At 52.1% G+C, this 27,532-nt stretch overlaps 2 protein-coding genes across 4 annotated transcripts; one reads left to right on the plus strand and one right to left on the minus strand.

Moving 5' to 3' along the window:
- The first annotated feature begins 3,404 nt into the window (after nucleotides 1-3,404).
- SNRNP35 (small nuclear ribonucleoprotein U11/U12 subunit 35) lies at nucleotides 3,405-10,760 on the plus strand. Its single transcript, XM_070400105.1, has 2 exons — nucleotides 3,405-3,510; nucleotides 6,517-10,760. Exon 2 carries the CDS (start codon nucleotides 6,520-6,522, stop codon nucleotides 7,258-7,260), a length of 741 nt encoding a protein of 246 aa, XP_070256206.1. The 5' UTR covers nucleotides 3,405-3,510; nucleotides 6,517-6,519; the 3' UTR covers nucleotides 7,261-10,760.
- A 454-nt stretch (nucleotides 10,761-11,214) lies between these two features.
- Nucleotides 11,215-26,771, minus strand: SLC2A11 (solute carrier family 2 member 11). 3 transcript variants are annotated; one of them, XM_070400103.1, is made up of 13 exons: nucleotides 26,497-26,771; nucleotides 26,070-26,184; nucleotides 23,189-23,287; nucleotides 19,970-20,130; nucleotides 19,081-19,205; nucleotides 15,978-16,107; nucleotides 14,953-15,101; nucleotides 12,906-13,093; nucleotides 12,680-12,790; nucleotides 12,205-12,306; nucleotides 12,058-12,133; nucleotides 11,721-11,848; nucleotides 11,215-11,515 (listed from the first exon to the last, which is right to left on the minus strand). In XM_070400103.1, the coding sequence occupies exons 2-13, from the start codon at nucleotides 26,109-26,111 to the stop codon at nucleotides 11,315-11,317; spliced, it is 1,512 nt and encodes a 503-aa protein (XP_070256204.1). In that variant the 5' UTR covers nucleotides 26,112-26,184; nucleotides 26,497-26,771; the 3' UTR covers nucleotides 11,215-11,314. The 3 variants fall into 3 exon arrangements, with proteins under 3 accessions (XP_070256204.1, XP_070256205.1, XP_070256203.1); XM_070400104.1 differs by lacking the exon at nucleotides 26,497-26,771 and having other exon boundaries at nucleotides 26,070-26,332; XM_070400102.1 differs by lacking the exons at nucleotides 26,070-26,184; nucleotides 26,497-26,771 and adding an exon at nucleotides 25,490-25,795.
- Between the last annotated feature and the right edge of the window lie 761 nt (nucleotides 26,772-27,532).

The raw sequence follows: 27,532 nt of genomic DNA on the forward strand, positions 1-27,532 counted from the left end.
GTGTTCAAAAGGGTAGGTTCTAGACCAGGCCACAAGTGCTCAAACCTTGACTGGCTCAGCCACTTGCAAGCTGTGTTATATTAGACGAGTAAATTAGGCCTCTCTCTACTCCAAGCTGTTTTCCCAGCTGTAAAATGGGGCTGAGGACAGAACAGACTTCCTAAGATTGTTGTGAAGGGCTTTACAACAGCGTCTGGCACAGAGTAAGGGCTCAGTAGACGGCAGCTATTATAAACTACTTTTTTGCTAAAATGAGAAATATAAGAAATTGCCCAAGTTCATATCATTACATGGGAACAATATATGGAAAGTTGGATCAGTAACACACATAGAATGTTTTAAAAGTCTCAATGAGCCCTAGCTGGTTTGGCTCAGTGGATAGAGCGTCAGCCTTCGGACTGAAGGGTCCCAGATTCAATTCTGGTCAAGAGCACATGCCTGGGTTGCAGGCTTGATCCCCAGTAGGGAGCATGCAGTAGGCAGCTGATCAATGATTCTCTCTTATCGTTGATGTTTCTATCTCTCTCACCCTCTCCCTTCATCTCTGAAACCAATAAAAATATATTTTATAAAATAAAAAGTCCCAATGAACCCTGCCTGTGTGGTTCAGTGTTTGAACGCTGACCTATGAACCAGGAGGTCACGGTTGGATTCCTGGTCAGGGCACATGCCCGGGTTTTGGCTGCATTCCCAATGTGGGGTGTGCAGGAGGCAGCCAATCAATGATTTTTATCATTGGTATTTCTATCTCTCTCTTCCTCTCTGAAATCAATTTATATATATATATATATATATATATATATATATATATATATATATATATATATAAAGTCCGGATGATACGTCATGGTAACAAGGTTTTAAAAATAATTTCAAAACTAACTCTTCCCCAGAGATTTAAGACAGGCATGCAACCATAGGCAGCTTTTTTTTTTTCTTTTTGTAGAAACCAAAGTGACTATACAAGCAAGTACAACGTTAGGTCATACCTTACTCATGGTTAAACTAAGGAAAAAGTGAACAGGGAACCAAAAAAGAAGTGGGTGGGTCACACTTAATAAAAATGGAACCGTGAATGTTTGGGGACTAGATTAGCCCATCAATAGGAAAGTTCCACTTGCTGCTAACTGGTGGTCCTATTTTGGTACAGCAAGCACAATAAGTCTGATGCCCTTCTGTGGCACCATTTATTTCCTGAATGGCCCATTCACTCAATATGGCCTCCTTCCTGTTCTCTAAATTATTTTCTGGTCTTGTTACCCTTCAAACCCGCAGGGACACAGCAAGGATTTTGGAGATGTTCCAAGTTTGGGTTAAATGCATGCAATCCTGGGTCAGTGACTTCATGTCTTGGAGTGAAAGGTCTTTAGAAAAGAATCTGGTTGCAGGAAGGGTGGTGCCCAGGGCACTTTTTTTGAGTTCCTGTTTGCATAAGAGCACACTCAAAAAACACACACAACTTAGGTGATGCCCCAGCCGGTTTGGCTCAGTGGACAGAGCGTCGGCCTGCGAACTGAAGGGCTCCAGGTTCAATTCTGGTCAAGGGCACATGTCTGTGTTGCCTGCTGGATCCCCAGCTGGGAGTGTGCAGGAGGCAGCTGATCAATGATTCTCTCACCATTGATGTTTCTATCTCTCTCTCCCTCTCCCTTCCTCTCTGGGATCAATAAAAATATATTCTGAAAAAAGCTGTGGTACATTTATACAATGGAATACCATGCAGCTGTAAAAAAGGATCTCTTACCCTTTGAGACAGCATGGAGGGATGGAGAATATTATGGTAAGTGAAATATGTCAGTCAGAGAAAGACAAATACCATACCATCTCACTAATATTAGTGGGATCTAATGAACAAAAGAAACTGATGAACAAAATAGATTCAGAGGCATAGAAGCATGGAACAGACTGTCAAATCTCAGAGGGAAGGGGGGTGGGGTGGGAAGAGATTAATCAATGAACTTATATACATATATTCAGAACCCATAGACACAGACAATAGTGCGGTGAAGGTCTGGGGGGCGGTGTTGGGTTGGCTGGGTTCAATGGGAAGGAAAGGAACACCTGTGATACTTTCAATGATAAAAACACATTAAAAAAAAAAAAAAAAAAAAGGACCCCTAGCCGGTTTGGTTCAGTGGATAGAGCGTTGGCCTGCGAACTGAAGGGTCCCAGGTTCCATTCCCGTCAGGGGCACATGCCCCGGTTGGGTTGTGGGCTCGTTACCCAGTGGGGACTTGCAGGAGGCAGCCAATCCACGATTCTCTCTCATCACTGATGTTTCTGTCTCTCTCTCCCTCTTCCTCTCTGAAATCAATAAAAATATATTTTAAAGCCGAAACCGGTTTGGCTCAGTGGATAGAGCGTCAGCCTGCGGACTGAAGGGTCCCGGGTTCGATTCCAGTCAAGGGCATGTATGTTGGTTGCGGGCACATCCCCGGTGGGGGATGTGCAGGAGACAGCTGGTCGATGTTTCTCTCTCATCGATGTTTCTAACTCTCTATCCCTCTCCCTTCCTCTCTGTAAAAAATCAATAAAAATAAAAAAAATATATATATATATATATATTTTAAAAAATAAAATAAAATAAAATAAAAAGACGAGTAATGTGAAACTCCTAGAGAAATCTCTGGTAGAGTAGGCCATGTTGCCCTCCAGACCTTCTGCTTGGTTTATACGGTAATTTGTTATATAATTTTGTATATGATTTTTATTTGGAACAGAGGGTCTCCAAAAATGTATACAGACTTCAACAGCTGATGGCTGGATTTTGAAAGTGAAATCTACTTTAATAAACACGGCCTTTACAGTCACTCAAAACGTGCGTATACATTTTGGGGGGGACACCCTATAGATGTGGCCGTCAGCCATGGGGATGCCGTTCAGGTGACCCTTCGAGAGGCCAATAAGCATAAGAAAAGATGCTCCACATCCTGGGAGAAACGCAAAGCAAACCTCCAAGGCGATGCCCCCTTGCGCCCATCGGGAAACCTCACGGTAACAAATTCCCACGCGACTCTCCGGTTCGGCTTGTGTGAAACGGGAACTTACCACACCTAGGGGTTAGGGAAACGCTGGGGAAATGTACCAAATTTCACTCGAACCAGCACAGGCATTTCCCGAAGAAGCCATAATATAAAGTTGAAACCATATTTACTGGTCAAAGGGAGTCTAAAAATAAACTCGCCTGGCGCTGACGGAGCCCTAAGCGGCGCGTAGAAAGCCCGCGGCTCTCAGACGCCTACCTGCAGATTCGATAGTCTTTCAACTCAACGGTGCAACTGAACAGGTCTTGTCTTCGTGGGAAAAAAATATTAGAAATTTCATACCCCTTCGATGCTCAACACAAGGGATTACATTTTTTTTTTTAACAGAAGCAAAAGCGGAAACGGCGCCCGTGACGAATCTGCTGTTGCCGATATAAAGGTCCGGTCGGAGGCGGCACCAAGAATCTTCCATCCTTAGGAACCCGGCGCCGGTGTCCGCGGGAGAGGGAGCCCGAGCCTGGGTGAGGTGAGTGGGAGCGGCGTGGCGGGAGCGGCGCCCACCTGGCGGGAAGGACTTAGTTAATTCCGCCTGGATGGCCTGTGGGCCGCCATGTTGGAACCTGGCAAAGGGGCAGATCTTTCGGGATTGTGTTTACGGGAGCTGAGGCGATAGCTGGGTTGGAAAGATTGGCCTTTCCTCTCTACGTCCACCCGGAAGGTGAGGGGCCGACGGCCAAGGCGGAGGCGCTTCGGGGTTTGAGGGGTACAGGCCTTTCCAAGGACACTTCCGCCTTAGCGTCTGCGTGCCACTGCGCATGCTCGGCGCCACTGCGCATGCTCGGCAGGACTGCGGGTCCCGCCTTAAGCCCACCTGGGTGGGAAGCGCGGGAATGTCGTTCTTTTAGACTCAGTGAGGACAGAAGTGCTTTGATTGCTTAATAATAACTTTATTTGCATAATAATTTATAATTGTAAAGCAGTTTCAGAGACATTTATCTAACCTTCGCTGGTGAAGTGACGTTTAGCTACATTTTATGGGTGATTTGCGTTTTGCCCAACATAGGATGAGGTCTTAAACCTGGGTGTTCCTGATTCCCAGTCTCATGCTCTTTTTTCACTTTCCACGCTTTTCTCTCTAATGGTTAACTGGCCCACCCACCTCCACAGGACACCATTCATCTCTCACGTCCCATCCCCATTTGTGAAATAATGACGAATCCAGAACTCCTGAGGGTTCAATACAAGTTAACCATGGTTATAATGGCCTTTGTTTTCCCCCCTGCAACCTTGTGGTGGAGGTTAGAATCTAAGAATTTTAGGGCCAGTAGAATTGATGTAGAGAATATTAGAGCAGCGATTCAAACAACATAGTGGTATCTTTTTTCTTCTTCTTCTTAACATGTGGAGAAATTCCAGCCACCAGTGCCTTAGAGGCCGAGCCCGGGCCCAGATGAAATCGTCTCACCTGGGTCCGGTGCTCCTTCCGTGGCTCCAGCTGTTTACCAGCCTTTTATGCTGAGGATTCCAGAGGAGCCTCCTCCAAGTTGCTTGTTAATGATGACAGATATACAAGCTCTATTTTCACAAAGTAGTGACAGTGTCACGTCCTGCCTCTCGGTTCTCAATGAAGTGGTCCTGTTCGTCTGATCTGGACCGAAAGAAGTTCAGTGAATTATGATTGCAGTTGGTTCCGTTCCCCATCATATACCGGGAAGGGTCCTAAGACCAGGATGAAGTGAGACAGACCTTAGACTGAAAAGCGTTTACTCTGGGTTGGGGACAAAAAAAGTGATGAGTCTGACAGAGGAGCTAGGTGAGCTGTGGGAGAGACACATTTTGCTCCAAGGGGTGGAGGCTGGGAGCTGGACTTGGAAAGGCCAGTAGAATGTCCGCAGTGGAGATGTGGGAGGCGGAAAGGAAGAGAATATTCCCAGCAGAGGACATTGCACCGAGAGAGGCAAGGGGCTGGGGAACTCGGGCACATTCAAGGCACGAGGCGCAATCCCGGATAGAATAGGTTTTGCAGTGGAATATGGTGATAGGCTACCCGAGGGTCAGAGGGCTTGAGTCTGTTGAGTTCGGATTTTCTTCTGAGGGTGTTTGCTTTTTATTGGGGGGAAATTCCACAGTGTCCCTGCCAAAACAATCACTCTTCCTTCATAATCCATGAACTGAAGAAGAAGAAAAGCAAAAAGATTCTGGAGGGAACTGTGAGAAGGGGGGGGACATTATAGGTATCGTCTTAGCTAGTATGATGGGAAGGTGCTGTTAGCCAAGAGCCCTGGGTTTTAAGCAGCATATTTCAGCATTGGCTCTGAAGACTTACAGAGGTGGGCACATGGTTATCAGCAGCGTCTGAAACGTTGGCAAGCACTATATTATTCCAGCAGGTTCACATGAATCAATGATCGGGTGTCAGACTTGCATTTCCCCACCCGCTTTCAAAAACAACGGTCACATATTGGGGTGAATGACAATTGCAGTGTGCTTGCTGGACTAAAATGATCATTGCAGCCACTTCTTATGCTCCAAGGCATAAGCAGGTTATCAGCTAGGAAACTGGAAGAAATCTCCTATTCCTTTGAACCGAAGAGCCCACTGCTGGGTCACTGCTGCTTTAGCTTTGCTATCTGTGCACTGACAGATGCGAAATGCTGCGTTCTAAGCACCGGTTTCCCTTGGCAGCTTTTGAAAAAGCCCTTATCTTGTAGTGACGCAGATGAGTGATGTAAATGTCTAGAATTTGCTTCAGAATCATCGGGGAGTGGTGATGTGAGTGGAAGCATAGAGCAAACAAGACCGGCCCCATGTTGGTCATAGTAGCAGCCAGGCAAGGAATTCGTGGAAAGTTATGCCATGCTCTACATTGGTATGTTTGGAATTCTTGGTAGTAGAGTTAAAAAAATTTTTTTAGATGTTTTTATTGATTTTAGAGAGAGAAGAAGAGAGAGGGAGAAACATCAGGTGAGAGAGAAACATCTAGCAGCTGCCTCCTGCACACCCCTGACGGGTAAATTGAACCAAGTGACCTCTCAGTGCATGTTCTGATGCTCAACCAACGGAGCCACACTGGCCAGGGCCTTGGTAGTAAAGTTTTTTAAAATGACATTTCTGTAGCAGTTCCCAGGCTGGTTTTTCTGACCATTTTAAAGTCTCTAAAAGGTGAGCCTGGCTTTTGATCCTCGGTTTTGATTCATTCTCTAAATTACAGTTGGTTCCTGGAGTTAGTAAGTTCCCTATGGTAGTTAAGCTGGAGGATAATGCATATATCAAACTCAGGTGAGGTTGCCCTCTGCCTCCTCCTGGGAGGGGCGGTGGGGGAGTATGGGGGAGAGCATCTCGGAGCCCCGCAGCCTGGCTCTGATGCGGTCTCCCCCACTTTCTCGCTGGGAGGCCTCAGCCTCTGGGAATCCACTCCCTTCCCTATTAAAGAAGGGGTGAATGATGGTGTCTGCTTCATGGGGCTGTTGTAAGGATGAAACGAGTAGCGCACAGTGGGTGCGACATAAATGCTTGCTGTGGTCCTTCCTAGAACATGAACGATTGGATGCCCATCGCCAAGGAGTATGACCCCCTTAAAGCTGGCAGCATCGACGGCACGGATGAGGACCCCCACGACCGCGCCGTCTGGAGGGCAATGCTGGCGCAGTACACCCCCAACAAAGGCGTCACGGGGGACCCCCTCCTCACCCTGTTTGTGGCCAGACTAAACTTGCAGACCAAAGAGGAGAAGTTAAAGGAGGTGTTTTCCCGCTACGGGGACATCCGGCGGCTTCGGCTGGTGCGGGACCTGGTCACGGGCTTCTCCAAGGGCTATGCTTTCATCGAGTACAAGGAGGAGCGCTCCCTGCTCAGAGCCTACCGGGACGCTGACGGCCTGGTCATCGACCAGCATGAGATATTCGTGGACTACGAACTGGAAAGGACTCTCAAAGGGTGGATCCCTAGGCGGCTGGGAGGAGGCCTGGGGGGGAAAAAGGAATCTGGGCAGCTGAGGTTTGGGGGGCGGGACCGGCCTTTCCGAAAACCCATTAATTTGCCCGTTATTAAAAGCGATCAGTATAGAGAGGGGAAAAGGGAGAAGAGGGAGCGATCCCGATCCCGAGAAAGACACTGGGAGTCGAGGACGAGGGAGCGGGACCATGACCGGGCCAGGGAGAGGAGGCGGCAGGAAAGAGAGCCGGCCAGGGCGTGGCCCGGAAATGACTGGGAGAGAGAGAGGGATTTCAGAGACGACAGGGCCAAGGGGAGGGAGAGGAGGGACAGAAGTAAGTAGAGGCTCAGCACCTCCGCCAGCAGAGCCCCAAAAGAAGGTAGAACAGAAGTAAAAGCACAGAGAGGTCTGCATTGCCTTTACACAAAGGGTAACCAGTGCCAAATGAAGCTCCCTGATGATGCTCTGGCTCAGGTGGCGCAGTCAGTTGGGCGTCGTCCGTGCACTGAAAGGTGCTGGTTCGAATCCTGGTCAGGTCACGTGCCGGGGTGATCGATGTTTTGCTCTCACATCAATGTTTCTCTTTCTCCCTCCCTTCCTCTCTAAAAAATATTTAAGAACAAACAAACTTACTGATGATAAGGCAGTTTGGGCAAGTTTCCTTTCTAATCTGAAACCCAGGTTCAAGCTGAACACACTGATGTCATGAATGTCTCTTCATCCTAGAGTTCGGAGGGCACGTTATTTAATAAGCTCTGAGAAATAACTTTGTACTGAAGGGTGTGTGCAAGGAGCCACCGGTCTTTCGTTCAGCAATAGGGTATTGGTTTTGAGAATTTATTTTCTCCCATCTATTAGAAATGACCATTTGAGGGCCTGGCAAAAAGAGGCGATGGCCCAAAATCATTTGTATTGACCTGTGACTCCTGGGAACCCGGATCTGGTCAGAATATGTTGTAACTTTTCCATCCTTATGTCTATAGTACAAGGCATTGCTGAATTGAAATAAAAATGGGATAGAAAAGTGAATCTGAGGAAAATTTCCAGAGACTTAATACCACATCACTCCTTCCTGCCAAAACAACCCAGCAGCCCCTGGCCCCTGGCCCTGTGTCCTTTTCACTGAATGTGGTAAAAGTCTCAACAATGACAAGCAAAGATTCCCCACCCCCTCTAGTCAGAGTGGAAGAAGACCTGAGGGGTCATCACCCCCCGCCCGGCCGTACCTGAAGGTGTCGTCCAGGCAAGCCCTGGGGTCTCCACCGACAATGAGGAGGTCTCCTAGGCTCTTGAGGAAGAAGAGCAGGGAGGTCAGAGGCCCGCGGGGGCACCCAGGCACAGGCCGTCGGCCAGAAATAGGGGCCAGGCCTATGGGCCACCCAGAAGCCACCTGGGGAGGCAGGAGAGACTGGGCCAGGCGCCTCCTTGCAAAAGCCCTGCCCCTGCCCCCCTGTCCCCCTGAGGGCGGAGGCGCTGCATTGCCCTGGGCCTCTTCCTAACCAGCTCTGGGTCAGGAGGTTTGCCCAGGTGGAGACCCAAAAGAGGGCCAAGTGGGGTAGGGAGCACCTCCTCTCTCACAGTGGACGTACCATTTCCCAGGGGCCTCGTCCAGACTCTCCCTGTCTTGCAATAACCAGGCTCTGAGGCTGGCACCCTTCCTCCAACGCCCCACCACAGGCAGAGCACAGAGGGTGTTTAGGGCAGTGAGACTACTCTGTGTGGTACCTTATAGTGGGTACATATACTAGTAATTAGACATTTGTCCAAACCCGTAGACTGTACAACCCCAAATGTGAACCCCGATGTGCATTATAGACTTTGGGTGACAGTGATATGTAGGTTCACTGATTGTAACAAATGTCCCACTCTGCTGGGAGATAATAATGGGGGAGGCGCTGTTGCGGGGGAGGGGGCTTGTAGGAGGCATATGGGAAATCTCTGTACCTTTCAAATTTGCTGTAAACTTAAATGCCAGAAGCCGGTCCATCCTTGCTGCTTGACACAGTTGCTGCAGGGAAGAGGGAAGAAACATCTGCACAGCATATGTTTCAAGGGACCTGGCGTATATGGCATACTGTTCTTAATATGTTTGCTCCCCCTCTTAGCGCTATGTGTTTTAACCAAGGTAACCTCTCCGAGAAAGGTGTCCCCAGGTGGGGATTTTTCCCTGAAGTTAGGGAGGGAATAAAACCCCTTAATTGAGTGTCAGGCGGGTAGTAAATCACTTTAACTACGGACAATCACGCTTAAGCAACATAATCTTTACTCCCTGGAATGGAGATAAGAAACGCCCTAACCTTTGGAGTAGAAATTGATAGGATTAAAATCAACTGGTATAAATACAGATGTAACAAGACAATAAAAGTCAGAACCTGGCTGGAGAACCTAGCTATAGAACCAGGCAAGAGAACCTAGCTATGATGATCACCTGAATGCTGCCTCTGTGTCATTCCCTCTTCACCGACTCCGTCCCCACCGATGGAAACCCCTGGACCTGCTGGGGCTGGACCCCAACACTTAAAACTGCTCTAGCCCTAGCTGGTTTGGCTCAGTGGATAGAGCCTCGGCTTGCGGACTGGAGGGTCCCGGGTTCGATTCCGGTCAAGGGCACATGCCTGGGTTGCGGGCTCCATCCCCAGTGGGGGGTGTGCAGGAGGCAGCCGATCAATGATTCTCTCATCACTGATGTTTCTGTCTCTCCCTCTTCCTTCCTCTCTGAAATTAATAAAAATGTTTAAAAAAAAAAAAAAAAAAAAAAAACTGCTCTAAAAAATGAAATCTTAAAACATATAATAGACAAAATATTTGAACAGATTCTTCACAAGAGAAGATAGATAAATGGCCATACTGAGCAGATGAAAAGATGCTCAACATTGTGAGTCATCAGGGAAATACCTCAATTAAACCACCATGAGACACCGTTATGCAATCACTGGAATCAGTAAATTAAAACGATTGCCAGTACCAAGTGCTGATAAGGATTTGGAATTCTCACACATTGCTAGTGGGAATGTCAAACAGTATAATCACTTTGAAAACGTTTTTTCTACAGCTAAACATACCTTCATTATTTTGTGTGTGTGTGTGTGTTTTAATCCTCACCCAAGGACATGCTTATAGAAAGGAAGGAAGGGGGGGCGGGCGGGTGGTGAGAGAGAGAGAACGTCGATCTATGTGCCCCAACCAGTGATTGAACCTGAAACCCAGGTATGTGCCCCGACTGGGAATCGAACCAGCAACCTTTCAGTGCACAGGACAGCAGTCAACCTGCTGAGTCACTCTGGCCGGGCAGCCTTCATTATTAGACTCAGCAATTTATTTACCCACAAGAAATGAAAACATTGTCTACACAACAGCCTGTGCAGGAATGTTCACAGCAGTTTTATTCATGATGGCCAAGAATCAGAAACAGCTCAAATGTCCACCAGCAGGTAAATGGATAAGCAAATTGTGTCATATCCATACAGTGGAATACTACTCAGAAACACAAAGGAATATATATTAATACATGCAACAACCTGCATGAATTTTTAAAACTTTATCTGGAGCAAAGCCAGGCACAAATGCATACATACAGCGTGGATTTATGTCAAATTCGATATATAAGAGGCCAATCTGGGCTGTAGTGACAGAAAACAGGTCAGTGGTTGCTTGGGGCTGGGAAGGGGTGGGCTATTGATTGCAAAGGGAGATTTGGGGGTGATGTGAATGTTCTCCCTTGATCGCAGTGTTTGGTGGTTTCGTGAGTGGATAAATCTGTCAAAACTCATCACATGTATACTTAATGTGGATACATTTTATTGTACGCAAATTATACCTCAATAAAGTTGATTTTAATTTTATTTTTTATTGATTTTTAGAGAGAGAGAAACATCCATTTGTTGTTCCACTTATTTATGCATTCATTGGTTGATTCTTGTATGTGCCCTGACCGGGGATTGAACCCACAACTTTGGCCTATCAGGACGACACTTGAACCAACTGAGCTTCCAGCCAGAGACAATAAAGTTCATTTTTTAAAAATCAATTCTTCAGAAAATCCTTTTCTGACCATGCATGCCCCTCAAACTAGGTCATCCCCACCTGCACCTCCACCCCCGGGCTGTGCACGCCTTTCACAACCTGTATTTTTCTTCCACTGCATTTCCCTGAGTTTGTAGTTATGTTTTTATTGGTTTCCTGTTCGTTAACGGCCTCTAGGTGGGGAACACCAAGAGGCCCAGGATCCCATCTCTCTGGCTCACCACTATTGCTAGGCACCTGGCACCATTCCTGCACACAGTAGGTGCTCATAGAATAAGCACTCATTAAGGGAACAAACACAGGAGCTAGTAAATGGAGAGGAAGCAAAGGGACGAGCGGAAGCTCTGTCTGGGCCCCAGCCACCACTGTGGGGCTACAGCTCTGTGGACTGGATGACCTTGGGGCCCCTCCACGGGGGGCCCTGGCTCCGCTTGGGGAAGTTGAGTCTGTGCAATTCTTCGGAGATCTCCAGGAAGGTCTTGCCTTTGGTCTCAGGAAGGAAGAAGCCAGTGTAGATGGCCCCACAGACACAGACAACGAGGAAAGGCACATAGAGGAAGTAGGACAATCCCTCCTATAGGTTAAAAGAGACCCTGAGACCCAGTGTGGCTCTGTTCGGCCCCATGACAGGTCTGCAAGACGGACGTGTCTTTCTTTGCTTAGATAAGCCCCATCCCCTTTAGTCTCAGTCTCCTCGGGTGGAGGCCTCCCACTGGGGTTTTCATGCGGACAGGGACCACACCTAAGGCAGCTCCCCCTGGGGGGAGGGGCAGGCCTACCATGATGAAGGGGAACCCCAGCCCAACCAGGAAGAGCATGATCCACATGAGCGCCCCGCAGACCATGTAGGCAGCAGGCCGGGCCATCTGGTCAAACAGCTCCGTGGCCAGGATCCCTGTCACTCCAGCTGAAAGGAGGGGAGGGACAGGGGCCTGCCAGCCAGGGAAAGTCCCCAGAGATGGCAGTGGGGGACCCCTTGGTGTTCTTCCGGAAGCTTCGGTGCAGGTGGGGGTGGGGCATGCAGGTGACATTGCATTCACACCCACCCGTCTCTCACCCAGGTGCCCATGTTCCTTCAGCAAGTCCCAAAGCCCAGAGCCCCTCGAGCCCACTCACCGGGGCCGATGCCAAAGCTGAGGATGAAGGCAAAGATGCAGGACATGGCCAGGTAGGGCATCCAGGGGAAGGAGCTCTGCAGCAGAGGGCCGGGGTGAGGTGGGGGTCAGCCGGCACCCCGCCGCCCTCCTCATCCCCGCCAGCTACCTGCAGGCACAGGGCCGCGGTGAAGATGCTCCCCCAGCAGGTCATCAGGCAGTACCCCCCAATCAGCAACACCCGCCGGCCTACCCTCTCAATGACCATACACTGCAAAGGAAAGGGGCCTCAGCAACTGGCCCGGGACCCGGGGCCGTGGTCCCCTTGGTTTGGGGTGAGCAGCGGGGAGGGGCCTCATGAGGAAGCGGAGGGTGGGGTAGGGAGCAGTTCATTGCTGCAGTTGATTAAGAAATTAATTTCCCGCAGGCCACCCAACTTCATGGAGTTCCCTCATCTCAAAATCTCGGTTCGAGTGCCCAGCAAATAGTAGGTGCTCCATAAACGCTGGCGAGCTCCCCGTATTTTAACAGTGACCTGGAGTGGGAAACGGCTTAAAGAAGAGGCCTGAAGCCCTCAGGGTGTCAGCACCCCAGATCCCCCCTCTTCCAGGGGCTGGGGGAGGCCAGCCCGGAGCCAGACTCACACTGATACACGCCGTGAGCAGCTCGCAGCACCCGGTCCCGATGATGGCATACTGGACCTTCTCCGGGGGCACTCCCGCCTCCCCGAACACGGAGGAAGCGTAGGCGTACATCTGGGGAGGCGGGCACAGGGCCGGCTCTGGGGCACGGGCTCCCTGCAGCCTCCCTCGGCTCCCAGGGGCCTGCAGCACGCAGTCCGGAGGGAGGGGCAGGGCCGGGGCATCTCACCGAGTCGTTCCCGCAGAGCTCCATGGCGCTGCCCAGCACGACCAGGCTCACCACCTGCCTCCGCAGGGTGCGGTCCTGGAACAGCTCCCAGGGGCGCCAGGCCCGCAGGCCCTGACAGGCCGCGCGCTCCTCCTCCAGCTCCGCCAGCTCCGCCGCCAGGTCCTCAGTGCCCCGCAGCCGCCGCAGCGCTGGACAGAGAGGGGGTGCTGAGCTCTCTCTCCCTGGCCTCTCTTTGGTGCCCCACAATGAGCTTCCTATCCCCAACATCCCCCGCCCCCACTCTCTCTGGGCCCCGGGTGGTCAGATGGGTGATCTCCCTGGCCTTGTCGCAGCCTCATGGACCAGAAAGGACGTTAGAACCTGGGGATTCGGTGGATCCATCCAACAAAACACAGTGACTGGGTGAGCCTGTGGCCAGGGCAGGCCCCTGTTCCGGCCCACGCCTTCAGGGACCTGGCTCATTTCTATTTGGCCATCATTATAAAATCTCGCCAGGCTAGCCCAATGGTGCCAGAAGGAGCAGAGATTGCCCAGCTGGTAGCGCACAGGACAGCCGATGCCCAGTAGGCCTGCATGAGTGGCCGGAAGGGGCAGAGCCACCAGCCAGACCCAGCCCTACATCAGCCAGCCCCAGAGAACTCACAGAGGCGTGAGCTCCGCAGCTGCTTCTGTTGTTGGCCACGGAGATGCAGCAATTGTTAGGCAGAAATGGAAAACCGATCAATGAATTGGTACAAGGAGTGGGTGCCGCCATAACTAAGACCTGTGACTTATGGTATCGGTTCCAAGACCAGACAGAGAATGGTGAGGAGGCCGGACAAATGCAAGCGCGTACCTACCTCGGTTGCAGGCTCCTCCCCAGCCCAGGCCCTGGTCGGGGCTCATGCAGGAGGCAACCAATAGATGTGTTTCTCTCACATCGATGTTTCTCTCTGTTGTTCCCTCTCTCTTCCACTCTCTCTAAAAATCAATGGAAAAATATCCTTGGGTGAAGATTGAAAAAAAAAAAAAAAAAGACATGAGCACAAAAAGACCTTCAGAGGGAACAAATTGTAATTAAATTTAATTTATTCCAAACTTGTGAGATTAGTTTAATAAAAAACAAACTTCTTTCTTTTTCTTTTCTTTTTTTAAAAAAAATATATTTTTATTGATTTTAGAGAGGAAGGGAGAGGGAGAGAGAGATAGAAACATCAATGATGAGAGAGAATTATTAATCGGCTGCCTCCTGCACGCCCACTACTGGGGATCAAGCTGGCAACCCGGGCATGTGCCCTTGACTGGAATCAAACCCAGGACCCTTCAGTCCGCAGGTTGACTATCTACTGAGCCAAACCGCGAGGGCTATAAACACATATTTTTAAAGAGAGAAAGAGAGAGAGAGAGAGAGAGAGAGAGAGAGAGAGAGAGACATGTGCAGTAGAGCTGAACTCTCCAGCCCAGACCAGCCTGGACGGGCCAGTCCTCAGCTGCCTCTGACAGCAGAGCCAGCCCAGCTAAGACCAGCAGAGCTGTGCAGCCAGCCCAGTGAGTAAATGAATGGAAAGTAAAGGAAATGATTGTTGTTGTTTTCAATCCTTACCCGACGATATGTTTATTAATTTTTAGGGAGAGAGGAAGGGGGACAGAAAGGGAGAGAGAGAGAGAGAGAGAGAGAGAAGCATTGATCGGTTGCCTCCCTGACCAGAATTGAAACGAACCTGCAACCTTTTCAGTGTGCGGGACGACGCTGCAACCACCTGGTTGGGGTAAGTGACTGTTGTTTTAAGCCAGAGATTTGGGGATTGTTCTGGGGCATCATGACTGTGGCCATAGCTAATGAATAAGACCGTCAGCACCCCGCTGGCCTTGGGCCAGGGAAGTCGCACATGGTATTTCATCCTGCATGTGTGTGGGAGCTTTCTCTGCACCGCCCTGGGGTTTTGAAGGGATTGACGGACCTTCAGAGAGAGGGACCACCTTTCCCTGAGAAAAGGGGACCCCCATGCTCTGGGCAGAGGTGCCCATTCGTTGAGAGTGGTCTAGGGACCTGAGGTCCAGGACTTACCTGCCAGGCAGGCCTCAGTGTCTCCACGGTCAATGAGGAGGTAGCGCGGGCTCTCGGGGAGCAGGGGCAGGGAGGCCAGCTGCAGCACCCCAGGCACCAGGCAGCTGGCCAGCAGCAGGGGCCAGGCCTGCCGGCCACCCAGCAGCTCCCTGTAGAGGCAGAGGAGAGGCCAGCCAGACACCTCCATACCAGAGCCCTGCCCCCTATCCACCTGCTCCCCACCCCCAACTTGCCTGCCTGTCCTGTTGAGGGCAGAGGGTCTGCATGGCTCTGTGCTTCTTCCTAACCAGCTCTGGGCCTGGACACCAAGACCCCTCCCACCGGGTAAGGACCCCAGCCCGGGCCCGACTGTGGCCCCACCTTCTCCCTGACAACCCCCTTTCCAGGGCTCTAGGCTTGGCCTTCTCCTCTCTTTTCTGGGACGACCGAGACATGCTCCCCTTCAAAAGCCCAAACCTTCCCCCTCTTGTCTGTCAAGACCTGCTTTCTGCTTCCTTCTCTGGAGAGGATTGATGAGAAGGGTGATTCACACTGAAGTGTGGCTCACTGAGAACCGTTTTGTGCGCCGGCAGATGGAAGGGGACAGGTCTCAATACCGCAATACAAAGAAGCCATGCCTTCATCTACGTCAGTGGTTCCCAAACTTATTTGGCCTACCGCCCCCTTTCCAGAAAAAATATTACTCAGCGCCCCCTGGAAATTAATTTTTTAAAAAAATTTTAATAGCAATTAAACAGAAAGATATATGTATTAATGTTTCTACCTTTTTCGTTAAATATAGTAAAGAAAGGTGTAAATTAGAAACATTGAAGTTTGAAATTATGAAACTATTTATTGAAGTCAGAATAGAAAGGTAATACAAAAAAAGTTAAAACAAATGCACCTGTGGCCATCACCGCCCCCCTGGATCACTGCAGCGCCCACCAGGGGGCGGTAGCGCCCACTTTGGGAATCACTGATCTACGTCATAGGTGGGGAGGAGTCTAGGCAAAGAAGGGCTTTTACTGGCACATGGGGGCACTTACCTGAGTCCCACCACTTGTCCCATCACGATCCCCAGGGCAGTGAAGATGGCTGAGGTCATGGTCACGGCTCCCCGGAACTCCTTGGGGGCACTCTCCCCCAGGTACATGGGCTGGATGCTCATGCCCACACCTGGCCGTGTGCATGCAGACAGTCAGACCACAGCCTGGACGCCCTCCCCGCAATGCCCGGGCCTGCCTCCCCACCTCCTGGCACCTCGTCTACTGGATCCTGGCACAGAGCTGCTCCCTCACCCCATAGGCTGAGAGCACCCCCCACCTGCTGTAGGGCCAGCAGGGCTCCAGGTCCCCCCTCTCCGCCCCCAGGACCTCTGAGATAGAAGTCTTCCTCAGATCAGCCCCATCCTGTCCCCTCACCACAGTCCCACTCTGGTCATCGAGTCTCTCTAGACCCCGTCACTGGGCTGAATGTAAAGGGCTCAGAGGGAGCTGAGCGGGCGGTGGGAGAAGGGAAGGGCAGCATCCGATGCCCACCCGCTGTCCCGGCTCTCACAGCGACACTCACTGACCACTACTCTGCAGTGCTCACCTCACCCTGACTTCTCCAGAGACACCTGGCACCCAGGCAACCAGCGGGAGAACGGAACCCGACAGCACTCCCCCTGCCCACCCCAGATGGCAACAGCCGCCAAACGCTAGGAGGTCAGTATCTGAGCATCATCCACCTGCTGGGAGTGCCGGTCCCTCCCTGCCTGGCCTGGGATCAGGAACCGGGTCTCATTTGGGTGCAGGGAGCTGGGAACAAGGTGATGCGTCGATGGCCAAAGCCTCAGAGGTGCCCTGCTCTTCCTCCAAGCAGGTGGGGGCCTAGCCTTTGTGCTAGGACCTCGTCCTCGTCCTCATCCTCGGGGCACAAAGACAAAGTCTGACCCAGTTCCTGTTCCCTGGAGTGTGGGCTGTTCTTAGTGACTCACTTCTCACAAGTAGACTGTGGCAAACTAACGGTGTCTGACTTCTGAGATTAGGACATAAAAAACAGCCCAGCCGGCGTGACTCAGTGGTTGAGCATCGACCTATGAAGGTCATGGTTCTATTCCCGGTCAGGGCGTGCAGGAGGCAGCCAATCAATGATTCTCTCTCATCATTGATGTTTCTCTCTCTCTCTCTCTCTCCCTTCCTCTCTGAAGTCAATAAAATATATTTTTTTAAAAATTGGGACCCCCTCCTTGAGCACGCGCGCGCGCGCACACACACACACACACACACACACACACTTTTCTTTCTCTTTAATCACTTACGCTGGAGGAAACCAGCCATCGCCTGTGAGACCCACAGGCTGAGGACTGGGCCCCCTGCCAACAGGCATCTTGGAAGCAGGTCCTCCAGCCTCTCAAACCCTGAGTGACTGCAGCCCTGCCTGACAGCGTGATCTCAGCCTCAAGAGAACCCAGCCAGAGCCACAGCTAAGACACTCCCAGGTCCCTACCCACAGGAACCATCAGACAATGAATGTTGGCTACTTTAAGCCACTACACTTTTACATACTTTGTTTTACTGGACTAGATCCCTAAAAGAGATGTTTATGAAAGGGCCGGCGGGGCACGTGGCCAGATAGGCGCAGGCCCGCGGACGCCCAGAAGGACCTGGGCCGCCCTCCTCGGCCTCCGAGTCACTTTCGGGCCGAGCAGCGGGCGACCCAAGGGCCAGGCGGGGTGGTGGGCGGCCCGCCTCCCGGTGACGCCCACGGCGGCAGGCCTTGCATGGGAGCCGAGTGGCTGGCTTCCCATCCATTAAGGGACCTCCATTTTGTATGGAACCATGTGCTCAGCGAAGGCTCCTTCCCCCTCGGAAGGAGCCTCTGCTAGCCACACCCACCATTTCTCTGGACTAACCAATGGTAATCAAGGGAAGTGCACGCCATCGCTATGACCACATCCTGTGTAATGGGTCACCAGCTCGCAACTGGCCAATCGGCGGGGGGCACAGCCCCCTCTCCCGCCCCTACTCCAACCCTCTATGAAACCCCTGGTTCGAGCAGACTGCTTTCTCTTTGCCACCTGCTGCTGCGTCAGTAAGGAAGGTAGAGGAGCTAAGCCCGGGCTTAAAATAAAAGACTCTTCGCTTTTGCATCGGACTGGCTGGCTCCCTGGTGGCTTCTTGGGAATCTTGAAATCTGGGCATAACAGTTTACACCTGGCTGTTTACACAGCAGGGAGTCAAGAGGGGATTTGCTGATGGGAACCCCTAAAAGCCCAGATGGATGTGCTCAAAATTCTGCTCCCTCACGTGACAGGCCCCCCAAAACTGAGGAGCCCCTAACAGGCTATTCTGCCTCTCTGGAACAGCGGTTCTCAACCTGTGGGTCGCGACCCCCTTTGGGGGTCAAACAACCCTTTCACAGGGGTCGCCTAAGACCATCGGAAAACACATATATAATTACATATTGGTTTTTTAAAAAATATATTTCTTTATTGATTTCAGAGAGAAAGGGAGAAGGGAAGAGAGAGAGAAACATCAATGATGAGAATCATGGATTGGCTGCCTCCAGCAGGTCCCCTACTGGGGATTGAGCCCGAAACCCAGGCATGTGCCCTTGGCTGGAATCGAACCTGGGACCCTTCAGTCCGCAGGCCGACGCTCTATCCACTGAGCCAAACCAGCTAGGGCTACATATTGTTTTTGTGATGAATCACTATGCTTTAATTATGTTCAATTTGTAACAATGAAATTGGGGGTCACCACAACATGAGGAACTGTATTAAAGGGTCGCGGCATTAGGAAGGTTGAGAACCACTGGTCTGGAAGATCAGAGAACTCATCTTAGATGCCTTTACACCTTGGCTGCCAGGAAGCTCATGCCTACTTAGCGCATTACTCAAACGCAGGACCCCCCCGTTGGTGTGGGTCTGGGAATGCTTGTCCTCATATCCCTATACAACTTTTTTGATTTTCCTATATCCACTTTCAATGTCTAGTTATAAGAGTCTTTTTAGATAAAACATACTTAATCATTTTTGCAAAATTAAGGTAGGCATGAGTGAAAAGTAAATCAATGGATAAAGAGAATAAATTAGTGAACGAAGAGAATAAAAGAATGAGCAGGAACGGAGAGGCAGGTGAGATGCCCTCCCCCCCCCCCCCATACCTGCGCTGACTCCCATGAGCAGCCGCCCCAGCATGATCATCTCGAAGGAGCCTGCTCTGTGGCTGAAGCCAAACAGGATCGCCGCAGCCACCACAAAGACGTTGTTCACCAGGAGGGACTTCTTCCTTGGGGGGAGTGGGGCACAGGCAAGAGAGGCTCAGGTCAGTCCAGAGGGACGGCCCCTGGGGAGCCCTCTTTGCAACCCCAGCCAGCCCTAATCAGACGTGTGTGTGTGTGTGTGTGTGTGTGTGTGTGTGTGAACTGTGCTAAGGACTCTAAGCGACTAGGTGGAAATGACCACTAGCCATTGTACCTGCGTCACACGTGGTGTGTTTCAACGCACTTCAAACCATTCTCTTCCTGCCTGTCCCACAGCTTGAAATGACAGATTGATATGTATGGCTTTATCCCTCAGAGCAAGCACCACTCTCCTCAAACTCCCTTGTAAAAGGAAGGGACCGGTAGCCCTCCTGGCGTGTCTCAGTGGTTGAGTGTCGACCTATGAACCAGGAGGTCACGGTTCTATTCCTGGTCAGGGCACATGTCTCGGTTGTGGGCTCGGTCCCCAGTGTGGGGTGTACAGGAGGCAGCCGATCAATGATTCTCTCTCATCATTGATGTTCCTTCCTCTCTGAAATCAATAAAAATATATTTAAAACAAAAGAAAGAAAAGATTGGTTACAAAGAGGGAAATGAGGCCCAAAGGGGGAAATGAGGCTATTGTTTACAAATAGCATTTGTTGGCAGATGTGGAACTAGACACTGGAGTCCTCCCTCTACCAAATCCACTTGAGCTGTGACTCTCATGGTGAAACTACAGGCATTCCTCGGCCTGCAGACTGGGGTGACCCTCAGTAAAGGCCATTGGGGGTACACAGGAAGCACTTACCTTCCCAGCATGACGGCCAGGGGCCCGGCAAGCAGCGCTCCAAAGAGGCCCCCCAGCGGGTACAGAGACACGATGAGGGACCACATGATCAGGATCAGGTGGTCAGGCAGTGGCTGGCCGGTCCTCGCCTGCCACGTCTGATTGGTGAATTCCTGAATGTGCTGTGAATAGAGATGCCAGTCAGCCTCCCCGGGGGCAGGACTACACATGCTAGGCCTTCTCCCCACGGGGAGAATGAAACTATAGACAGAGCAGGAGGCCAAAGGTCACCGTCACTTTCAAGGGGGTCTGGGCCACGTGGCCGCCCTCCTGTGCTCCTGAGTCTGCGTGGCTATGACTGCACCCCCTCTGGCCTGTGTGTTCTCAGCGCCCCACTCAGTCCTTTGTGGTATCGAAACCCACTGGCTTCTCCGGAGCGTGCTGCGTGTCTCCGTGGGACCCCGACTGTGGCAAGTCCTCGTCTGGGAGAACACATGACTCTGTTCATTGGTAAGACTGGGAATTAGGCCCAAAGAGGTGAGATGACTTGCCCACCGCCTGAGCCACAGGTCAGGGCTGCTGCCAGGTAGTTCAGACACCCCACAACCGCCCCCCCCCCCCCCCGCCCCCGCCCAGAGCTGCCACTCAGGAAACGGAACAGAGGCCACGAGGTTAGGAATGACTGTGCTCGGGGAAGACCCACACACCCCCTTCCCTTGGTTAGAGATGAAATGTCGATGTCTGGAGGGTCTTAGGCCTCCCAACCAGACGTGAGGGAGGGTGTCAGGAGGGCTGGGGACTTGGTGTTGGGCCAGCTCAGGGTAATGGCTGTCAGCCTGGTACCCACTAGGTTCCCCTGGAGGGAGGATCTTCCCAGAAGAGCCAACCTTGACTGGAACTCCTCAGGAGTGACCATTCAGTGAGGTAGGGGAGGCTCCGAGGCCAAGAGAGTCCCATTGGGGCGGGGGGCTGGGGAGGGACTAGTGATGGCCCACAGGAGACAAGGCGTGAGAGTGCCCCGCAAGTAAGTCTGCCCTGGTGGGCACTCACAGCCTTGTTGAGTGAGCAAATAAACAAATGCAGCCGGTTCAGACCTCCCTTTCTCAAGCCAGCAGTTCTTCCTTTCTCTAAGAGGCTGGCAGCTGGAATTGTTTCTGCCCAGAATGTACTCCCACCCGGGCTTCTGCTACCCACTTCCTCCTTTGGAGAAGTTCTCTTCCATTGTTAATTATAGCCCCTACTAGAGGCCTGGTGCATGAAATCGTGCACAGGTGGGGTCCCTCTGGGTGGCCTGCAGGGATTGGCCGAAACCCACAGTCCAATACTGCCTGCAGCTCCTACCTGCCGCTCCTGCTCATCCCGGCCCCACTGTGCCTGCCGTAGGCTTGCGCCCAATCAGTCCCAGAGAGGGTTGCGCTGCCTCAACAGGGCTCACCAGCCATGAGCCCTGCGTCTGGCACCCTCTCAAGGGGCGTGGCCTGCAGAATCGGGCTGAAACTGGCTCTCCGACATCCCCCGAGGGGTCCTGGATTGTGAGAGGGCGCAGGCCAGGCTGAGGGACCCCACCAGTGCATGATGGGGCCAGGGACAGACCGTGGGAAGGCTCCAGGGCATGCAGGCCCATCTTGCTCAGTCCCGATGATCAGCGGGACCCCAGCAGCAAGCTAACCTACTGGTCGGAGCATCTGCCCCTGGTGGTCAGTGCACGTCATAGCGAGAGGTTCAGCAGCCTTAGCATATTATTAGCATGTTACACTTTGATTGGTTGTTCGGTTGTTCTGCTGTTCAGTCTATTTGCATATTATCCTTTTATTATATAGGATTGGTAGTCACCTGACCCAGACGTAGCCACCACATGATTGGTCTAGGGGTGGGCATGTGATCCAAGCCATTTAATCACTCTTCCCAGGCCTCTCTGTGGAGAGCTACCAGGGAGGACTTTTATTTGGGGATTCCCAGCTGATAAAAAGTGAGTCTGGCCCAGCCAATGTAGCTCAATGGTTGAGCATCAACTTATGAACTAGGAGGTCAGGGTTCAATTCCTGGTCAGGGTTCAATTCCTGATCAGGGCACATGCAGGAATTGCAGGCTTGATCCCCAGTAGGGGGAGTGCAGGAGGCAGCCAATTAATGATTCTCTCTCATCATTGATGTTTCTCTCCCTCTCCCTTCCCCTCTGAAATCAATAAAAAATATATATATATTTAAAAAGTGAGTCTGGTGACAGCTGCTGTCTTGTCACTGGGTAGAGGATGAGGCCAGGCAGGGACAGGAGAGCCCCAGTTCCGTCCTAGGGCCTGGTTCCTGCAGCTCTCCCCCCCCTTCCTCTCCACACGGTTTATATCCCCACATCTTTCCCAGCGAAGTGACAGGACACTTGCCCTTCTTCCTTAAGCAAGTTAGAGGCGGCTTCTATCGCTGGGGCTCACCGACTATCCTTTCCACAGGCCCAGAATGAACATGGACAGGGGCCAGGCCAGCAGGAGGGGGAGAGGGGCCCAGACAACCAGCACAGCCCGAGTGCTGACAGACACACCGAGGGCGGGGAGGGAGGGTGGTGTCCGGCTGGGGGTTGGTGAGGGAAGGCACCAGGAAGGTGATGGCATTTGGGTGGTTCCTGAGGGGCTTCTGCGGGGGGTTGTGGAGGGGTGGACAGAGAGGGCTTCTCAGCAAAAGGAGGGTCTGAGGAAGGGCTGTGAGCATTCAGGGAGCTGCAAGTCAGTATAAGACTTGGGGCTGGGGAATGAAGGCGGGAGCCATGAACAGGCTCTGACCCCAGGAGGCCTTGGATTTCGGGTGGATGCGTCTGTCCTCATTCCTATAGGCACTAGGAAGACACAGAATGTTCTGGACTTGATCAGACGTGAGAGGACCTAGAAGGGGAGAAGCTGAAGGTAGGGAGGCTAGTGAGGAGGCTGGACCAGCAATCCAGACAGGAGAGATGGGGCCTGAACGGGGGCCCTGGCAGAGACATGGGGAGAAACGGCTGGATGCTAGAGGTAGTGAAGAAGGACTTGGTGTCAGAGTAAAGGCAGTGGGCAGACGGTGGAGTATCGGGGATTCAGGAGGAGTGCAGGTGAAGGGGGAGGATGCAGAGCTGGATTTGAACCCGAAGTACCTGTGGGACATCCCAGTGGGGGCGGATGTGTGGGAGAAAGTGCCGCCAAGCGGATGCTGGCCTGAACACCACAGGGGACAACTGTCAGCTCAGCTGGTGATCGTAGGCACAGAAGGTACATACCACGGTTGGGGCATTGATGATGGACAGGTTATAGCCAAACTGAAAAGTTCCACCAATGCCAGCTGCACAGATGGTCTGGAGCAGAACCCTGCCCTGAGTCTAAGGAGAGAAGGGAGGACACGGAGTGAGTAATATCAGCCCTCACCGCCCTCCCAGGACCAGAATCTGCCAATTATAACACTGCGATGGGTGTGAACCAGGCCCTGAGAGGAACCCAAGCACAGCATGAGGCGTTACGTAGGTCACGTGGCTGGCAGAGAGCAGGACCCCACCCAGTCTCCTGCTCTGAAGACTCAGCGTATGCCGAAAGCTCTCTACTCCCCAAAGGTATAACAGTGACCTACTTCCCTCAGCTGTCTTCCTAGGCATTCACAAAGTAGCTGACGATATAAAAATCAAGTCATTGATCTTTCCCCAGTAAATCAGACTGCCTTTCTTGTTTTGGCAAATTCGTCTGCAAATTTAAAGTGCTACAAATCAAATTTATTATTATTTTTTAAATAAACAGAAGTTTCATGGCAGAAGGATATTTGGCTAAAGAGTTTCTGAAGAATTCCCCGAGGACTATTTATTCATTCATCAGTGCAATTCCGAGTACCTGTCCCATACCGGCACTGTGCTGAGGACAGATACAGCCAGGAAGAGACAAGCATGCATTCACCATTTGGGGAGATACTGTGCGGGAGTGGGGGGTGGGGCGGGGAGAGGCTCCAGAGGGCAGGATTCTGCCAGAGATCTTGCCACAGGTCTGCAGACAGATCCATGACAGGCACCTGGCTGCCCACAGCTCCCATAAGGCCTACGGAACTTCCTCCCAAGCTGGAAGCTACGGGAGGAAGCCAGGTGAGGACCCAGGGGTTTAGTCTCACTGTAGTCACATCACAGCCCCAGACGGGCTGCAAGAGACCCGATGCCTGATGATGACAAGTGAGCCCATGTGGCAGGAGATGCTGGCAGGCCTCCAAGAAGCAGGAAATGGTTTAGTCCACTGAGATTGTTGGTGGAGACTGCCTAGAGCAAGCATGTCAAACTCGCAGCCCTGGGCCGCATGTGGCCCACAGCCAATATTTTTGCGGCCCAGCCAATATAACGGTATGTAAGAAACGTTTTAATAAAAATGTCGTAACTTCATTTTTACAATATCCTGTTAGAGATAATTATTAATAACGAACTACAATGTTTGCTATTGGCTGATTTGTGTTGCATTCGTTTCCCTTACGCACCTTACGCGCAGGCGCACCATTTCTCTCCACTAATACTAGCAGCGAATATTTTAGCAGCCGATGGCCACGTCATTAGTCTTGTACTGACTTGTTTGGTGTGCGTAACAGGAAATATTTCGCTTTCGGAGAACAAGAAAAATAGGTTTATTTGCGTTACGCTTATTAATTAGTGTGGTTATTCAGTGTCTGGTAAGTTAATGTTCAAGAAAAAATATTAATTTTTATTAAAATGTTCTATTATTTTATGTTAACAATGACTCATTTATTTCAGCTCTTTGTATTCAGCATGTCTCTATCGAAATAAACCTACATTTTTATAAAAATTGAAGCTTTTGTTTTTTTGCGGCCCACATAAACTTAAACCTTGTTTATTTGGCCCGTGTTAACCTTTGAGTTTGACGTGCTTGGCCTAGAGCCATGGCTGGTCATGAAAAGCAACCAGACACTAACTATGATGGTGATGATTAATTCAGTGAACAAATATTTCTTGCCTCCCTATTATGGACCATAAACCTACTGCTCTAGCTGCTGGGGACATAGCAGTGAACAAAAGAGACAAAACCTGTGACCTCATGGAGCTTTTCTTCCAGTGTGGGAGACAGGCAGTAACAACATGAGCAAGGAAAGTGTATAGTATGTCAGCTGGTGCGACTGAGACAGGAAGCAGAGAGGGTGAGAGGGGGTGTTGGGAGAGGGTGGTGAAGGATATGCCCTGAGAAGGTGACGTCTGCATAGACTTAAAGGAGATAAGGGGAAGCCCCAGGCAGACAGCTCATGGAAATCAGTGCAGGTTGGGGGAAACCCAGAGATGAGCGGTGTGGGCTGCCCCCAGTCTCTCTGTGAGGCAGGACAAGACAGGGTTTTATAGGAGACGGAGGAGATGGAGGTTGGGGAGAGAGGTGAGGATGGCACACAGTCAAAGAAGGGGCTGAGGTAGCCAGAATCGGGGCGTGTCTGGCCTGCCTGAGGGCACGAGACCGCGCAGGCATCCGGAGGGATGCTAGCCTGGGAGGCTGGGGTCCGCAGGTCCTGCAGATGTGTGACCACATGCAACCCTGCACTAGCCCCCAGGCCATACCTGCGCACGAACACCTGCATGCTCTTCTGAGCCCACACACCTAACTCCACTGTACAAGCAAGCACGAGACCGTTTTTGTACATCTGACGTCTCCGTTAAGCCTTGCAGCGTGGCTACGCCTGTGCAGTTCACGCCGAGCTGCAACTCCTCCTCTGAAAGGCCAGGGCCAGGCGGGTTTTGGAATGTCGACCTTCCCGGATCGCAGGAGGGCATGGGGCACGTGCACATTTCTCCAGCATTCAGGAGCAGAGAGGCCTGCGGGGTGGGCTTGGCCCCGCGAGGGAAGCGAGCGCGGTCGCGGCGCGGGGGATGCGCACGCGCGTGGAGCCAGGGCTGTGCCGCCGTCCCAGCCGGCAGCCGGGAGCGCCGCGGAGCCGCGCGCAGGCGCATGCGCAGTGGGGCCCGGAGAAGTGCAAATCATGACCGGAGCCCAAGCGGACGCGCAAGCGCAGTGGGTGCTGAAATGGCCGGTGAGTTGCAGGCTCGCGCAAAGCACAGCCCTCGGCTGGAGCGCGCGGCCCCGGTGCACGCGCAGGGGCCCCGGGTGTTACGGGGAGGGGGCGCCCCGCCAGCAGGTCACCTGCGTCCGAGGCTGCAAGGGTGGCTCCTGTTCGTCCTCCATCCCTCCCTTTGCGCCGCTCTGAGGTGGAAAGGCCACTCGCTCCTCCTTACTCAGCCGAGCCTGGGGCCCCCCGCTGCAGACCGGGAGGGGTTCTGGTCCAGGGCACCCCGGCCGAGCCCCGGCATCCGGGCCCGCTGGTCGCAGCCGAGGGCTCAGGTCCCCGCGCTGCATACTCGCCCGAAATCCCCTCCCCCGCCGCGGCCTCCGGGGAGGCTCCTGCCTCACCCCGTCTCGAACCTCCGCCCCCGTCCCTCCCAGCCCCTCGGCCCGGCTCTCCTGTATCCCGATCGGGCGCCCCTGAGTCCCCTCTCCCCGGCAGGCCCTGCCCCCGGGCCACCCTCTGAGGGCCCAACCCTGGATTCTAAACAGACATCCCCACGCTCACCCCGTTCAGGTGTCCACCCCTCTCCCCGGAGGAGGGAGGATGGAGGAGGGAGGGACGAGGGCAGACCCACCGGCCTCGGGAGCACGGTCATCAGCCCGTCCTGGCGGCTCTGAGGGCGGAGAGCCCGTCTCCGGTTGCCGCCAGGAGATTTATTACGTGAGAGGCCGATCCGGCCCCGGTCCCGACGCCCTGCGCTCCGAGGTGCGGGACCACAGGGTTCGCCGGGCTGGATTAATCTTTCATTTCTCAGGGCTCCTCCGGGAAGCCAGACTTGCCAAAGACATTCTTCGTGGTCATGGGAACGCAGGCGTTACAGTAACCTTAGGAAGTCATCCGAGCAAAGCCTGGACACACACCCAAATGGACCCCGCAGCGTCTCTATGGCTCATGCCTCGTTTTTGTTGGATTCTTGCTGCCCTGAATCTTTTTAAAGCATGCAGTTAGCAAGTTGCTAAGATTTTATCGTGGGGATTTTCTTTATGAGCTCAGCGACATCAGTAGAGTTTCTAATGGGAAACCATCCTTGAATTCTTGGGGTAAACACAACTTGCTCATAATGTTGTGTTAACGCATCGTTGGTTTCAGTTGCTAATATTTTATTTAGGTAGATTTCTTTCTTTTTTTCCAAAACAACTATTGTGTGTTTTTTCTCTCTCAAAAATTAGTGAAGAGCCTGGCTGGTCTGGCTCAGTGGTTGAGTGTCAACCTATGAACCAGGAGGTCACATGCCCGAGTTTCAGGCTTGATTCCCAGGAGGGAGTGCAGGAGGCAGCTGATCAATGATTCTCTCTCATTATTGATGTTTCTCTCTCTCTCTCTCTCTCTCTCTCTCTCTCTCCTTTTCTCTCCAAAATCAATAAAAATGTATTTCCTTAAAATTAGTGGAGAAGCCGAACCGGTTTGGCTCGGTGGATAGAGCATCAGCCTGCGGACTCAAGGGTCCCAGGTTCGATTCCGGTCGGGGGCATGTGCCTTGGTTGCGGGCGCGTCCCCAGTGGGGGGCGTGCAGGAAGCAGCTGATCGATCTCTCTCATTG

This window comes from Myotis yumanensis, unplaced genomic scaffold (genome assembly GCF_028538775.1).
Source record: "Myotis yumanensis isolate MYYU_CA2020_CCGP unplaced genomic scaffold, mMyoYum1.0.hap1 SCAF_19, whole genome shotgun sequence".
Classification (NCBI taxonomy): Eukaryota; Metazoa; Chordata; class Mammalia; order Chiroptera; family Vespertilionidae; genus Myotis; species Myotis yumanensis.

Bases quoted from the DNA above. Each gene is read 5' to 3' on its own strand.
- SNRNP35 (XM_070400105.1), top strand. From the start codon at position 6,520: ATGAACGATTGGATGCCCATCGCCAAGGAGTATGACCCCCTTAAAGCT.
- SLC2A11 (XM_070400102.1), bottom strand. From the start codon at position 25,717: ATGTGCACGTGCCCCATGCCCTCCTGCGATCCGGGAAGGTCGACATTC. The intron at 15,102-15,977 runs GTAAGTGCCCCC...CTGCCTCTACAG, and splicing joins GGACAAGTGGTGGGACTCAG to GGAGCTGCTGGGTGGCCGGC. The intron at 11,849-12,057 runs GTGAGTGGGCTC...CCCTCCTTTCAG, and splicing joins CAGCTTTGGCATCGGCCCCG to CTGGAGTGACAGGGATCCTG.